This window comes from Trachemys scripta, chromosome 1, assembly GCF_013100865.1.
Source record: "Trachemys scripta elegans isolate TJP31775 chromosome 1, CAS_Tse_1.0, whole genome shotgun sequence".
Lineage (NCBI taxonomy): Eukaryota > Metazoa > Chordata > Testudines > Emydidae > Trachemys > Trachemys scripta.
Window position 1 is genome coordinate 289,303,470 of NC_048298.1, and position 15,701 is coordinate 289,319,170.

The 15,701-nt window shown below is 44.6% G+C and overlaps 1 protein-coding gene across 3 annotated transcripts in view; it reads right to left on the reverse strand.

Moving 5' to 3' along the window:
* RCBTB2 (RCC1 and BTB domain containing protein 2) overlaps positions 1-15,701 on the reverse strand; it is a 77,916-nt gene that overhangs the window by 6,169 nt on the left and 56,046 nt on the right. For 2 of the 3 annotated variants that reach the window (XM_034758499.1, XM_034758498.1), the window contains 2 exons: positions 6,289-6,428; positions 5,498-5,628 (listed from right to left, as the gene is read on the reverse strand). In XM_034758499.1, coding sequence (XP_034614390.1) covers positions 5,498-5,628; positions 6,289-6,428 — 271 coding nt within the window. Of the gene's footprint in view, positions 1-5,497; positions 5,629-6,288; positions 6,429-15,701 lie in introns of those variants that run through there. The other variant, XR_004644097.1, reaches the window with a different exon arrangement.

Consider the following 15,701-nt stretch of genomic DNA (forward strand, 5'->3'; position numbering starts at 1 on the left):
TTTCCGACCGCTTCACACTGTCGATTCAGCCTCCCGTATCCCTTCCTGTCCATCCTGACCTGCTCATGCAGAATCACAGTCACACTCTGCATCCCACGCTCAGCTCTCTACATCTCATGGCGTGGCTGCTCTATGGTTGAATAAGGAAGAGAAATGCTCGGTGGTTGTTTGACAGGGTCCTACTCAGTAGTAGAAAACCCTCTACTAGGATAGCCTATTCGGCAAAGGGGAAGTGTTTTTCAATGTGGCCCGCAGAGTTCAGCTGATGCTGGCTAGTATCTTGGAGTATTTGACCTCTTGGAGTATTTGCTGCATCTTCAGTGGTCGGGCCTTTTGCTTAGCTCAGCATTTTGCTTATCGGCGCTCTCAGTCTTTCATTCATCCATTCATGTGTCTTTAATTGAAACCAGGTGGTATATTTACTTGTATTTTTTCCTAAGCTGCATTCTTTGCCTGAGGAGGAACAGCATCTTCACACACTGGACATCAGACGATTCTGGCCTTCTATCTGGACAGGACTAAACCTTTTCCGGTGTCACCTCATCTGTTTATGTTGTATGCAGACTATATGAAGGGACAGGCAGTCTCCTCACAGAGGATTTCTAAGTGGATAACTTCCTGCATCAAGACTGAATATGAATGGCTTTGGCTACACACCCGCTACGGGAGCGAGAATATTCTACAAGAGCACAAGCTATGTCAATAGTGTTATTAAGTGACATCTTGCTGTTGGATATTTGCACGACTAATGCATGGTTGTCGATACATATATTTACAAACCATGACGCCATTATCGTGGCATCCAGAACAGATGCAAACTTTGGGAAGGCAGTCCTTTGGTCCTTGTTTAGCTAGACTCCGAGCCCAATGCCGTGGGAGTACTGCTTGTGAGTCACCTAAAGGCAATACATGGTTGCATCTATTTGAAGAAGAAACAGTTACTTACTGTAACTGTGGTTCTTCAAGATTTGATGCAGATGTTTATTCCACGACCCACCCTCTGTCTCCTCTGCATCAGGGTCTACTCTCTGGCTATTCAATGTGAAAGAACTGAGGAGGGTCGGATGGCGCTGCCTCATATAGCCAGGGAAGGGGCTCTAGCCATAAGGCGCTAGCGCTGTCCTCCTATGAGAATTATGCTAGGCAAAATTCTCCAGCTCTGGTGCGCTGGGTGTGCACATACCTAAGTGGAATACACATCTGCATCACATCTCAAAAAATCACAATTAAAGCAAATAACTGTTTCTCTTCACTCCACTGTTGTTCATGGGGTTGCTTTTAGAATATGTGGAAGACTGCAAAAATGTTTATGAATTTGGAAAGTTTATGAATTTTAGTAGAAAGATTGATACTGAAAATGTGTCATTCATTATTCTCCTGTTTAAAAAGTTTCAATCATCCAACCAGCTAGCATACCCTGTGACTGACTAGTCTGCAGTGGGTTTGGTAATCTGAGTGACCACCTCAAAAACAACAGGATGAAATTTGTTCATATGAACTATATGATGAATCCTTATGCATGACCAGAAATCAGGATCACGTCACAAACATGAACAGGAGACAGCTAACATAATTTGGTCAGCTCTGTATTTCACCTTGAAGGTAGACACAATATAAAAATGCAAAAGGTGCAACCATATGCAATAACTCTAAAAATTGTTATTTGTACACTCAAAAAGAAATAATTGCATCATATAACAATAAAGCCTTCAATTTTCCTAGTGTATGCCTGGAAAAAGGCTAATGATTCCTTCCCTCCTTTACCCACATTAACTTCAACAGCGGCCATCTGCAAAATTTGTCAAAAATATAATTTATTTTCTAGCCATTGTGGGACCCCAAATTAACTGCCTCCTCTATCCTGAATATTTAACGTCATGAAAGGACATGTTAGCCTCACAAGGATGTAGATATACACGTTGACCTCTTTTCAGAGTAGCAGCCGTGTTAGTCTGTATCCGCAAAAAAAACAGGAGTACTTGTGGCACCTTAGAGACTAACAAATAAATTAGAGCATAAGCTTTCGTGGACCCGAAGAAGTGGGCTGTAGTCCATGAAAGCTTATGCTCTAATAAATTTGTTAGTCTCTAAGGTGCCACAAGTACTCCTGTTCTTTTTACGTTGACCTCTGAATGTGTATCTCGTAACGTGCAGAGAAAAAACAGCAGCTGGATTAGACATGATGGTAAAAATAACTGTCTTGTCCTAGACTTACTGGTACAAGTGTTAGATCAATAGTGAGGTTTTCTGAAAATTCTCAGCATAGGTACACCCAGTATGGATGACTGTCATATGTTCTGTAGACCATGCAACAGTAACTGCACTCAGTGAGCCTTGCCCATTCAACCTTCTCGCAGTGGCAGCATTCCCTCTCTATGCACTGAGACCTATCCCTTTTGTAGCTTGTTCCTGTGTAAACAACTTCTGCAGAAGGAAAAGGAATTAGTCTCTCCTTTGCAGCAAGCACATTACAGACAGAGTTAGCCACAAGGCAATATTTTGACATCATGATTCACAATCTGCAACCTCTTTGAAGCTTGTTGCAAAAAGAAATTTACTAATCCTAGTCAGTTTCCCTCTGTGTGAAGTACACAAGTATTGCACACTGGGCAGGAGGGAAGAGGGGAAGTTTCAAAGACGCTAGTTCATTTCCCTTTGTAGTCCCTTCCATGGGTTAAATGCTTCTAGTCTGCTGCCTCTGCAGAGATGCAATTAAAGCCGAAAAAGGAGACCAACAGTTATAAAAGTGGGTTTAAAAAGAAAAAGGGAATAAAGTGGGGGGAAAATGCCCAGAGGGAAAAGGCATGGAACCACAAAAAAGTGTGTGTGTGGTGGGGGACACAACAACAAAAAAGAGGAAGAACAGGAAATGCCAAAAATACAGAAGAAAGTGGCAAGGGTAGGGGGTAAGAGTGTGCACGGGAAATGTAATGACAGTTTAGATTTCTTTCCAGATTATATTCCAGGAATCCTAGGAGTACTACAATCTTTGTCTAAAAGAAAATTAAGGGAGGTTGCTTCCCTGCTATACTGAAAAAAATCTCTTCACTGGCCAGTCAGGGAATGACATTTAATAATTTTGGTGGTTAGGAAATCGTAACTTTTGATTTCTAGTATAAATAACAGCTAATTAATCTTCAATCCAGCCCACACAGTACATTAGAAATGTGCTATAAAAATAGCAATTGCATAGAACTACTCCTGCAAACAGACAATACCTCAGCAAGCATTTCCACAATTTTCAAAGGTGTCCTATTTGTGACTATTATTTCTGGATGCATTTATCTTTGGTAAAGTCAATGGAATCAATTTATTTTATGAACTGATGATTTCTAGAGAGAAATTTCATGTTTTACATTTCTGCACCTTGTAGCCTTACAAAGTGTTTGCAGCTAAGGTGCTGACACACTATCCTATACTTTCACTATTTCTGTAGTTTTAACAGTGCTTACCTCCTTCAGTTTATAATCAATGGCTGTGCTAAAGGACAATACGAAATTTCTGAAAGAATATTACAGTTGCTAATTAAAACTGAATCATAGAAGGTAGAGCTGGAAAACATGCATGAGGTCATCCAGTCCATCCCCATCACCACCTGTTTCCTACAATATATTCACGGACGCTTTGTCCAGGCTAGTTTTACATGTTGCATGACACATAATTTCACTTGTAATAGTTCCAAGTGAAACAGGTTGATCAAAGCCTTTTCTGATGTTGACAAGTAGAATTAAAGGTGTAGAATATTTTTAAGGTGAGGCAGTCTATTTTTAAGTTTCTATAACAAACTTCAAATGAAAACCTATCCTATTAAGAGTAATAGTTGCTGCGCTTCCCCACACCACAGTATCTTTCACTTCAGTGTCCACAACACTAAAAATCCGACCCTTCCTTTCTGGTCCTAATGTTACAATTATTAATGCCCTGGTCATTTTCTGCTTTGATTACTTAGTGAGGTTGGTGGAGATGCCATTATCTCCCCACATTGCTCTGCCTCCAGACAAAATTATTTTTTTGTCAATTCAACGATGTCACTTCCCCCACCCCACATCTTCCAACCCCTCAATATTAAATGTACACTTCTTGTCTCCTCATCTTCAAGCTCTGCACAAATGCATCCCAATTTATAGCTCATTTTTTATCCTGTCATATCATCAATGATGACAGTTTCAACACTCCCTTCTTCTACTTCCATTTTTTCCCCTTCTCCCTCACTGCCCTCTATTCATGGACAGCCTACCAATCCAGCTTCACCAGGTATGTACATTCTTCTCATTTAAATCCCTCCCTACAGGCTTCTTTAGAAAGGCAAAACTAAATAAAAGAAATAATAAACATTTTAAAAGATCTCAGTTCAGCGCCATCCTTTGGGTCTCCCAGTGTGACTTGATTTCTTAATAAGGATGAAGCTGTAAATTATAAAAACCTGCCAAGCTGACAGATTTAACTGATTTTGCAAGTAATTAATAAACCAAGATATTGGCACTACTGAATATTTGTGGTGTTCAGTCAGCACACCTATTTACTCACATACGTGGCTCCCTATCAACCAGATGCGGCAAATTGACCACTGAATTAAGCAGACTGCTATTATACTCAAAAAGAACAGGAGTACTTGTGGCACTTTAGAGACTAACAAATTTATTAGAGCATAAGCTTTCGTGGGCTACAACCCACTTCTTCGGATGCATAGAAACCTGCTATTATACTGGAATCAATGGATTGGCAATGTTTTGGCCAGTAACAAATTTAGTCTCAATGCACATATTTAACTTGTGTTAGTATTTGTGGGAGTTTGATGTATTCATGAAGGGACCTTCCTTAACTAGCTGGTCAGGTTGAAATGATATATTAAGTCTAAAATTAATATTCAAGTATTTTGTAAATACCAAACTACAGATATTTTGCAGACCGAATAGTACTGAAAAATGAAGAAAAGGCAAACTTCTTTCACAAAATAAAATGTTAGCATATTTGCAAATAAAACATTTTTTTTAAGTAGTGCCCATTACACTATTGGTGCTTTCCAGACATTCTAGAATGACGTTCCCTGCTCACAATCCAAGAATAGAAAGGTGGAAGGTGGTAGAGAGAGGATTGTGCAAAAAGCTGACAAATGGTCAGTGAAGGTACATTGGACGAACATGATCAGAAGGTGATGCAAAACTCAAAGGTGGATAAGTGGCTTTGGCAGAGTTATATACTAAGTGGTGATGAGAAGCTTAAATGTCATGCCAGAGCAGATGAGGAGACAGTGAAAGAATTCAAAGAGGGGACTGACACAATCGAGTCAAAGGGTAAGGAAGATGACATTAGCAGCCTCATTTTGTAGGGACTGAAAGGGGAAATGTCCATGCTTAGGGAAGCCAGAGAAGTTGATTACAATATTCATGTGTGATGGTTCATTAATTGCAAAAAATAGTTAACATAAATAGTTCCATGTCCCGAAAAACAGTTATCACACTAAGGAACTTCTAGTACAAATAAAAGTTTTCCATACCTCAGCTTCATATTTGACTGCAGCTGAAAGAAGAGCAATTGCATTCTCCTCACAAATGCTTTGTTTGATAGTTTGCTGGCAAAGCTTTTTCAATCTATTTTCTCTATAGAATGTTGCCAAATCTAGCAGTCCTGTTGAGAATTAGGTAGAAAATTCACAGATATTTGGTTGTCTTTATGCAAGCCATATAAACTTGTATTTCAGATTTATCAGTTTGTTTCTCTCTGATTCCATGATCCACTTTTACACAAAACCTCCAAAAAGGCTTTATGCAAATTGAAGAGTTCACACTTATTAAGACACAAGTGCTCCATCTTTTTTGCAGTTTGCATCACATTTTAATAGCGATTATTTAGTGAACCATCTCCCCTCTCTTCAGTGATGATCTGGGCCAGCTCCCTTCCCATTTGGGGTCAAATAATGTCTGTGGCAACTACATCAAATGGAAAGATAATATTAAGAAGGTATCAGGGTCTTTTTAAAACTGTTTTAAATATGAGAAATGATGGTCCTTTTTGAATACAGTCTACATTTGCTGTTCATTTCATCCTCCCCTCCCGTTCACTCTGCCCCTTTCTTCCACTGCATCTTTGCCATCCTCCTCCTCCTGAACGATTCTCTGCTGCATGGATCACCTCATCCATGTACATGCAATGGAGCATAAAAGAAGGTTTAAAGGATAGTAAAATAACAATGAACATGATCAACTCCATCTTTCTAGAACCTGTTAAAACAAACTTTAAGTTCTCTCCTAACAGTAACTTGACATTATTTGAATTTATGCCAATTACCTATTGCATCCTCAGGAGGGAGACTGATGCTGTCTGTGTACAGATATTCCAGGAAGGCTCGGTAAACTTGATAAGAGAATTCACTCATTTCTATAATATCATCATCATTGTTATTTAATATGGAACGAAAATGCTCACACCTAATGAACAAAAATAAGACACACATGGTGAATAGTTAAGTTTGGTAAATTAACACAAGTAAGGTGTCTATATCAATCATAAAGATGGAGAATAAAATATATAATGCTGTGATAATACCATCAGATTTTTTTTGACGAGGTAGGGAGGAGTCCATTAAACTCATTGTAATTCTTTTACATGATTTATATTTTAAGTATTATACTATTCTATTCCCTGCCTCCTTTTGCAAACACATTTTAGGATTAATTAAGACAATTCTTATTCTTGAAGATTTGTTTTTCCAAACTTCTGTACCCTCTAGCTACATCATGTTATCAGTACTGTAGATTACATTTATTCTGATGTTATCATCTAGCCCTTATTTCTAAATTTAATTTAAACTCCTCATTCTCCATGTTTAAAATATTAAAGCCAGAACAATCTTAGACATATCCTTGACCATCTTTTTGTTACAATAACCAGCCTTAATACTTGCATTTAAAAATCCAGATTATGCCTGTAATTATACATCTTAACTGAATTATAATTCCCCAATTCTGCCACACAACAGGACCAACGTATTTGGAAAGCAGGTTCTTTTTCCAGTTTCTAAAAGAATGTTATTACAATACTCAACCACTGAGCTATGGCTCCAACAATACTGGAAAGACAGTGCCCAAATTAATCAGCTGTTAAATCTGTTGGATTGTTTTGAAGATTCTTGAGTAACCAAGCATTTTATCTGTCCCCCGTTAAAACCTGTCCTAGAATAAACACAATTTAATTTGACTTTTTTCCTCCAGTATCTTGTCTATATGCCCTACCTTAGAATTTGCTTTTCTTTTAGTCAGAAGATTTTACAACTAAGCCTGCTTGTTATATCTTCATGGGTAGGCACATAGGTCTACATGGCACAGAGAGCACTACTACCATATAAATTAAAAACAAAAATCTACTTATTTATCAGTTATTTTACCTTCCTTTTATATTGGTCTAAATTGTTCTCTCTATATATTTTGCTTTATGTTATGCATTTTTCATGTCATGAAAATATATAAACATAAAATCACAAATCAATAAAATACTCAGGAATTATAATTTGGTTTCTCTCGCGTTATTGTGCAGGGATGTGGGACTTGAAGGGGCAGCCAAAATCCTGTACCTTTGTTTTCTGAGCACAAGGTAGGGGGTCATAGCAATGATAGTGACCTCCAATGGAGCAGAACATGGGTAGAGCCCATTAGCTCTTCTGCATTTGTGGTCAGGAATTTGGAAAGGGGGGAGTGCACGCTGCATCTTTTAAAGGGAATAGCAGTTGCTGCTCATCCATGCAATCCCCAGGTGCCTAAGGATACATCTTTTTCGGTAGGCAGAATGCCTTTGGCCTCTCCCACTTGAACAGGGCCTGCCCACCATTCTACCACTACCACCACATGCTAGTAGCCATCAATCTCACAATTTAGTTTTAGGAGTACTTACAGAACAAGGCAAAAAAAAATCCCACTGAGTTATAAAAATGCAGCAATAAAAAGGATCTCTTAAAGGTAAGGCACTCCTGATAATGCTCGCAAAGGGAAGCATTCAGCAATGGTGTGTTACATGCATGTTATCCTCTTAGCCAAGTGTGATAATAGTTATACCTTGAGGTAATATGGCTTAATGAAGCTATTAATCTGATGTTTCATCGTCTTGTAGCCAAATGTATGGATCTGTGGATTACTTACCTGTAAAGAAGTTGATGTTTATTTTATGAACAAGCAATAATTAGTAGGAGGAAAATATTTAACTTAGGAAGGAAGACACCACTTTCAGCAGAAAGGCCGGATGGGGTCGCAGTTGGATTTTGTCCTTGTAGAACACCATATATGGCGGCTCTAATGTCAGAGCTTTAATCTCCGACACTCGTCTCGCCGATGTTATCACCACAAGGAAAGCGACATTCCATGACAGGTGGGAAAGGGAGCAGGAGCCCATAGGCTCACAGGGTGAGCCCGTGAGCCTAGAAAGAACCAAGTTAAGGTCCCATTGTAGGACAGGAGCCCGGACTAGCGGGAAGCGCCTCTTGAGGACTCTCAGGAATCTGCTTCACAGGTTGTGCTGGAAATTTTCCCCCCAGCAGCTCCCGTCATGTTGGCTGTGGAGCCCCCTGGAGTGGCGCCTTCATCACACTCAATATTTTGACCCTGCTAACCTGGCCCCTCCTCAGTTCCTTCTTGCCGACTACTCCACAGAGGGATGGAAGGGTGGGTATTGGAATGGACCTGAACAACACATCTCAAAGAACAACAGTTACAAGAATGTGAGTAACCATTTTTTCTTCTTCAAGTGTTTGTTCATGTCAATTTCAATCAGGTGACTCCCAAGCTCTACCCCAGAGGTGGAGTCGGAGTTAAGGAATCGCTGATTAGAACACCACTATGCTGAAAGCTGCATCATCTCTAGCGTGCTGTGTGATGGCACTGTGAGAGGTGAATGTATGCACCGAGGACCAAGTAGCTGCTCTGGAGATTTCCTATATCGGGACCTGGGCCAGAAACGCAGCTGACGAGGCCTGTGCCCTTGTGGAATGAGCCTTAAGAGGCGGGTCTCGGACCTTGGCCCATGTGAGGATACAGGCCATGATCCATGAAGATAATCTTTGAGATGAGACTGGGAGTCCTTTCATGCCGTCTGCCACGGCCACAAACAGCTGGTTCGACCTCTTGAACGGCTTTGTGCACTCAATGTAGAATGCTAACACCTGCCGAACATCCAATGAGTGCAGCCTTTGCTCTTGGGTATTGTTGTGTGGCTTGGGATAAAGGACAGGTAGACAAATGTCTTGGCTAATATGGAATTGTTAAACTACCAGAGGGAGAAAGGCCGGGTGAGGTCTGAGTTGCACCTTGTCCTTGTGGAAGACCGGGTAGGGTGGGTCGAAGGTAAGGGCCTTTAACTCTGACACCCTCCTGGCTGATGTGATGGCGACCAGGAAGGCTACCTTCCATGACAGATAGAGAAGGGAGCAAGTCGTCAGTGGTTCGAATGGGGGTCCCATTAATCTGGACAGGACCAGGTTAAGGTACCATGCCGGAAGAGGCTTTCTAACCTGAGGATATAGCCGTTCCAGGCCCTTAAGGAAACGTCCTACCATAAGGTTAGTGAATATGGAGCGTCCAGACCTGCCCCGGATGAAAGGTCGAGATAGCAGCAAGGTGTACCCTGATGGATGACGCTACCAGGCCTTGTTGGTTGAGGTGCAGAAGGTACTCCGGGATGAGTGGTATAGACGCCTGGAGTGGAGGAGTGTGACGTTAAGCACACCAGCAAGTGTATCTTTTCCACATGGTCAGATATGTGGCCCTGGCAGATGGTTTTCTGCTGCCGACTAGGACCATTCTTACTGTTCTGAGCACAGGAGATCCATTGGGTTTAGCCATAAAGCTTCCAAGTCTTGATATGGAGGGATTGGAGGTCCGGGTGGTGAAGGCAACCATGATCCTGCGTGATCAGATCGGAGTAGAGTGGTAACACGATGGGAGTGTCCACTGACAGCTCCAGAAGTGTGGTGTACCAATGCTGGCAGGGCCAGCAGAATTACTACAGCTCTGTCTCTGCGGATTTTCAGCAGTACTCTGTGCACGAGTGGGAATGGTGGAAAGGCATACATGAGATGGTCTCCCCAAGGGAGCAGGAACACATCCGAGATCGAACCTGGGCTGTGTTTCTGAAAGGAGCAGAACATTGGGCACCTCCCGTTGCTCCTGATGGCAAACAGATTGACCTGGGGAAACCCCACTTTTGGAAGATGGAATATATGACATCCAGATGGCTGGCCCACTCGTGATTGTGAAACGATCTGCTGAGATGGTTCACTAGTTCATTCTGCACACCTGGGAGATAGCCCACTCCATTCACCTGGATGTGTTCTATGCAGAACTCCCATAGCTGAAGGGCCTCCTGACATAGGGTGGAAGAGCAGGCTCCACCATGCTTGTTGATGTAAAACATGGCCGTGGTGTTGTCTGTTATTACCCGCACACTCTGGCCTTGGTGCCAGGATAGGAAGGTTTGGCATGCTAGCCATACTGCTCTGAGCTCTCTGATATTGATATGCAGGGAGAGCTCATCCTGCGACCATAATCCTGTGTCTGGAGCTCTCCCAGATGTGCCCCCCAACCCAGAGCTGACACGTCCATTATTAGGGACAAGGAGGGCTGGGGGCTGTTGAAGGGGATTCCCTTGCAGACTGTGCGAGGGTTGAGCCATCATTGGAGGGACTCAACTACTTGTTCTGGCACCGTGACCACTGATTCCAGGCTGTTGCGCCCCGTGTGGTATACAGACACAAGCCATGTTTGAAGTGGTCTGAGCCTCAGTCTGGCATGCCATACCACATAAGTGCAGGCTGCCATGTGACCAAGGAGACTCAGGCATCCCCTCGTGGTAGTGGTCAGCTACCTCCTGAGGTTTTGGATAATGTCTTTCATGGTCTGAAATTGGGTCTCTGGCAGGAGCGCCCTTGCGTGCACCGAGTCCAGCACCACACCGATGAATTCTGTTCTTTGAGTTGGTGACAAGGTTGACCTGTTCATGTTGAGCAGGAGACCCAGCCTCTTGAAAGTCGCTCGAACTAGTCGGACTTGAGACTCCACCTGCTCACTGGTATGTCCCCTGAGTAGCCAGTTGTCGAGGTAAAGATATACCTGCACCCGCGTCCTGCGGAGGAAGGCTGCTACGAACGACATACACTTGGTGAACACTCGGGGGGGCTGTCGATGGACCAAAGGGGAGGACTATGAACTGATGGTGTTTGTGGCTGGCTACAAACTGCAGAAATCATCTGTGCGTGGGCTGAATAGCTATGTGAAAGTACGCGTCTTTCATGTCGAGGGCGGCATACCCGTCTTCCGGATCCAGGGAAGGAATAATCATGCTCAGGGAGACCATGTGGAACTTCAACTTCACCATGAACCTGTTGAGGCTGTGCAGGTCTAGAATGGGTCTGAGACCCCCCTTTGCCTTGGGTATTAGAAAATAGCGGGAGTAGAACCCCTTGCCCCTTAGCTCCTGAGGAACCTCCTCCACTGCTCCTATGGCGAGGAGTGATTGCACCTCCTGGATAAGGAGCTGCTTGTGAGAAGGGTCCCCGAAGAGGGATGGGGAAGCGGAATGGGAGGGAGGGGAAGAGCAGAATTGGAGAGAATATCCCACTTCTACCATGCAGAGAACCCAGCTATCCAATGTTATTTGGGACCATGCACGGTAGAAGTGGGATAGATGATTCTGAAAGTAGGATTGAGGTTCCGGTATACGGTCTGGCACGTCGTCCCCTGGCGCACCTTCAAAACACCTGCTTGGAGGCCAAGGAGGTTCATGCCTGGCCCTGTGATGACGAGGGCTGGGACGGCTTATGCCTCCGTTCCTACCTCGTCTTCTAGAAAAGGTAGCCTAAGCTGAGGTTGAGGTTTAAAGTGTTTTCACTGAGTAGCTGGGGTATGCATCCCCAGCGACTTCATCGTTTCCCTCGAATCCTTTAGGCCATGTAGCCTGGAGTCTCTTTGCTTCGTGAATAATCCTGTCCCATCAAAGGGCAGGTCCTGCAGGGTCTGTTGGACCTCGGGGCGTAGGCCCAAAAATTGAAGCCATGAGGTCCTCCTCATGGCTATGTCAGAGGACAAGGCACGCACCGCCGAGTCAACAGTGTCCAGTGAGGCCTGTAAAGAGGTCCGTTCCGCTGTCTTGCCCTCCTCCACAATGGCCCCAAACTCATCCCTGGACTCTGATGGTATTAGCTCCTTAAATTTGAGCATGAAGTTCCATGAGTTAAAATTATATCTGCTCAGGACTGCCAGCTGATTAGCAATCCTGAGCTGTAGGCCCCCTCATGGAGTAGACCTTTCTAACAAAAAGGTCAAGTTTTTTAGAGTCCTTGGACTTAGGCGTGGGTCCCTGCTGCCCTTGCCTTTCACGTTCATTAACCGCAGACACTACCAAGGAGCAGGGCTGCGGGTGAGAGTATAGATACTCGTAACCCTTGGGAATGAAGTATTTGCGTTCTACTCCCTTGGCCATTGGGGGGATGGAGGCCTGGGTCTGGCACACAATTTTGGTGGTGTTTTGAATGATCCTAATGAGTGGCAGCGCCACTCGGGATAGACTTTCTGGGCCAAAATGTCCAGCATTGGGTCCTCATGTTCCACCACCTCCTCGGCTTGCAAGCCCATGTTGCGCACCACCCTGCAGAGTAGGTCCTGGTGGACGCGACTATCTATGGGTGGTCATCCTAAGACCGAAGTTTCCGCTACTGCCTCGTCTGGGGAAGAGGATGAGGATGCAGGCAGGGGAACGGGGTCATCCTGGGCCTGTTGGTCCATGGGGACCTCCTGCTTGACCTGCTGTTCCAGATCAATGATCCCCTGTTCCACTGTAGGGGCAGGGGTCTATGCCGGTGAAGGTGCTGTAACCGGAATCCCTTCAGCACTTCTGGGTGTGGGGCGGCTGGCCAAGGCCGTTGGCAGCTTGGGCTTGGATGCCAACGACCAGGAGCCCTTGGACAAGGTACCCTGGGATTGGTGATATGCCCAGGGAGTCCAAAAAGACCATTGTGCCGGTCCTTGCAATTGAGGTGACCATGGCATTGTACCCGTGTTGGGCCATCAATGCGTTGACTGGTGCTGGCTCCAGTGTGAGTACCTAGACCCCGCATTCTGAGGACAGGGACCGGGATCTAGAGGGCCATGGCGGTGCCAATTGGCACTGGCCAGGTGAGCGGTGCTGCGAGGAAGGGGACTGGTGCCGAGACCTCGATCTGTATCGAGGGGATCGATGACGCGATGATGATCAGCGCTGGGAACAGGACCTCCGCAATCATGGACCAGTGCTGCGAGTTTGACTGGTGCCGGGGTTCAGTGGCCTAGAGATGCAGGCGGGCGCACCATTGTTGGCTTGCCATGGCTAGCACCCTTGGCACTGCAGGGGGCTTGTTGCGGAGACTCGGAGACCACGGTGCCATCATGGCAATGAGGTCCCACGCGGCCTAGAAGGTGTCCGGAATTCACGGTAGTCCCACCTCCTCTACCATATGGATTGGGGAGTCCAACAGTCCCGGGCACAATTGTACACCTTGCATGTCTGAAGTTCCCAAAGCCAACTTCACGGGTCTTGGGGCCAGGTGTTCCTCTCTGGGACGCGCCCCATTGGTCGAGACTGCAGGGGAGGGTCTGACAGGAGATCCGCCTCTACCCTGCTTGGCGTGCTTCTTCTGCGGTGCCAGAGAGTGGGACAGGTCCCAGGCAGTTCTCACAGTCTTAGGCCCGGGGGACGGCGGTGCTGTGAGTCTCTGCTCGGTGTCGGGTCCTGCTGCACTGAGGTTGGCTGTGGTTTAAGAGCCGCCTCCAGAGGGAGCTGTTTCAACCTGAAATCCTGCTCCTTTCTGGTCCTGGGCCCAAAACCCTTGCAAATCCTGCACCTATCGGCTTAGTGAGCCTCCCCAGACACTTTAAACAAGTGTTGTGGGGGTCGCCCATTGGCCTGGCTTATTGCAGGACTTGCAGGGCTTGAACCCCGGGGATCAGCATACCCCAAGGTCCCCAGGGGGAAAGGTCGGGGTGGAAGGGAAACCCTCCACTCCTAACAGAACTACTACTAACTAATAAAAACCAGAACAACTATAAACTACTAACATAACCTACACTAGAAAGCTAGGGGAAGCAAATAGAACTTGTAAGCAAGCCACTCGCGGTTCCAACAACCATCACAGGTGGTAAGAAGGAACTGAGGAGGCGCCGGGTCAGCAGATCATATATTGAGCACCATGAAGGCGCCACTCCAGGGGGCTCCACAGCCGATCCGATGGGAGCTGCTGGGGGAAAAATTTCCAGCAACCATGCATGTGGCGTGCGCACACCTGATTGGAATCAACGTGAACAAACACTCGAAAAAGAACCACAGTTACTGCAGGGTAACTGTTCTTTCTCATTTAAGTGATTGTCCACACAGATTCCACTCTAGGTGATTAACAAGCAGTTATCTTGAGCCTGGAGGTGAGAAAGAAAAGGCAATTATTTACAAAAATCTACAAAGAATTCAGAAAGGTTCTAACTCGTTTGTCTATGACAAAACCCTAAACTCTTAACCAACTACTTTTCATGAAAACACTTCCTAAAGCAAGGTGCATCAAATATTCAACAGGCCTGGGCACTGAAGGCTTTCCATCTCACAGTCACAGGTGGTAAGAAGGAACTGAATGGCGGCTGAGCACATGCATCCACCAAAGCCAAGGGTAAGGGCATGCTGGGGTGCAGCTCCAGCAGACATGGCTTTCAAAGAAATTTGATCCCAAATGCATACCTAGAGTGGAATCTGTGTGGACAACATACCTCAAAGAAGAACAAGCCATTTCAAGCAAAGATGGCAGAATGAAGGTATGTATCAGAGTGCAGGAGATGAAAGGAGCACATGGAGAAAAGATAACAATGTAGGGAAGTAGTGGAGTACTAGGATATGAGAGCAGAGATGTAAATTGAGGCAAGATTAATTAATGTGAAGCCAAGGAGCTTGAATTTGATGCAGTAACATCCAGGAAATCAGTGAAAGGATTCAAGATGAGGAAAAGGAAGATGGAGAAGCGATGATGGTAATCAAGGCAAGAAGCAGGTTTTGGCAGAGGAGGTACATTAGTCAGGAAGGGGCAAATTATTGTAAAATTAAAGAGGATGAAGAAAAAAAGAGTTATCAAGAGAGTGGAGATGGGATGAGAAGCAGTATGGTCAAGTGAACCAGACATTAGGGTGGGGGTCAGGAGACCTGGGTTCTACTTCCAGTTTTGCCACTAACCTACTGTGTGACCAGTTTTGGAGATATTCTGAAAATGTGCTATGCTTTTTGCTTCCACAAATAACATCATATGAAAATCTGTTCTAACAATAACATGCAGACTCATTTAATGGAATTTACACAACTTAATAACATCTGCATATCAATCAGTTAGATTGGAAAGTGCTATTAACCTGCAAATAGTTGTGAACACACAAAGGGAGATCAGTCTGAAATTCAGGCCCACCAAGTTAGTCAAAGAAATAACTAAAACATACAGGATGTGAGATTGGACAGAAAGGGATAGGTTGGAAGTAGACATGTACATTTGGGAAGCATCCAGAGAAGCAGCACTTGAAACAATTGGAGGTGATTATGTTGCCAGCTGGAAATAGAGGATAGAAGGGACCAAGGACAGAAACCTGAAAAACACGAACTCCTGGGTGAGAGGGGAGGATGCAGAGCTACCAATGAAAGTGATAAAGAAGAGATGAAGG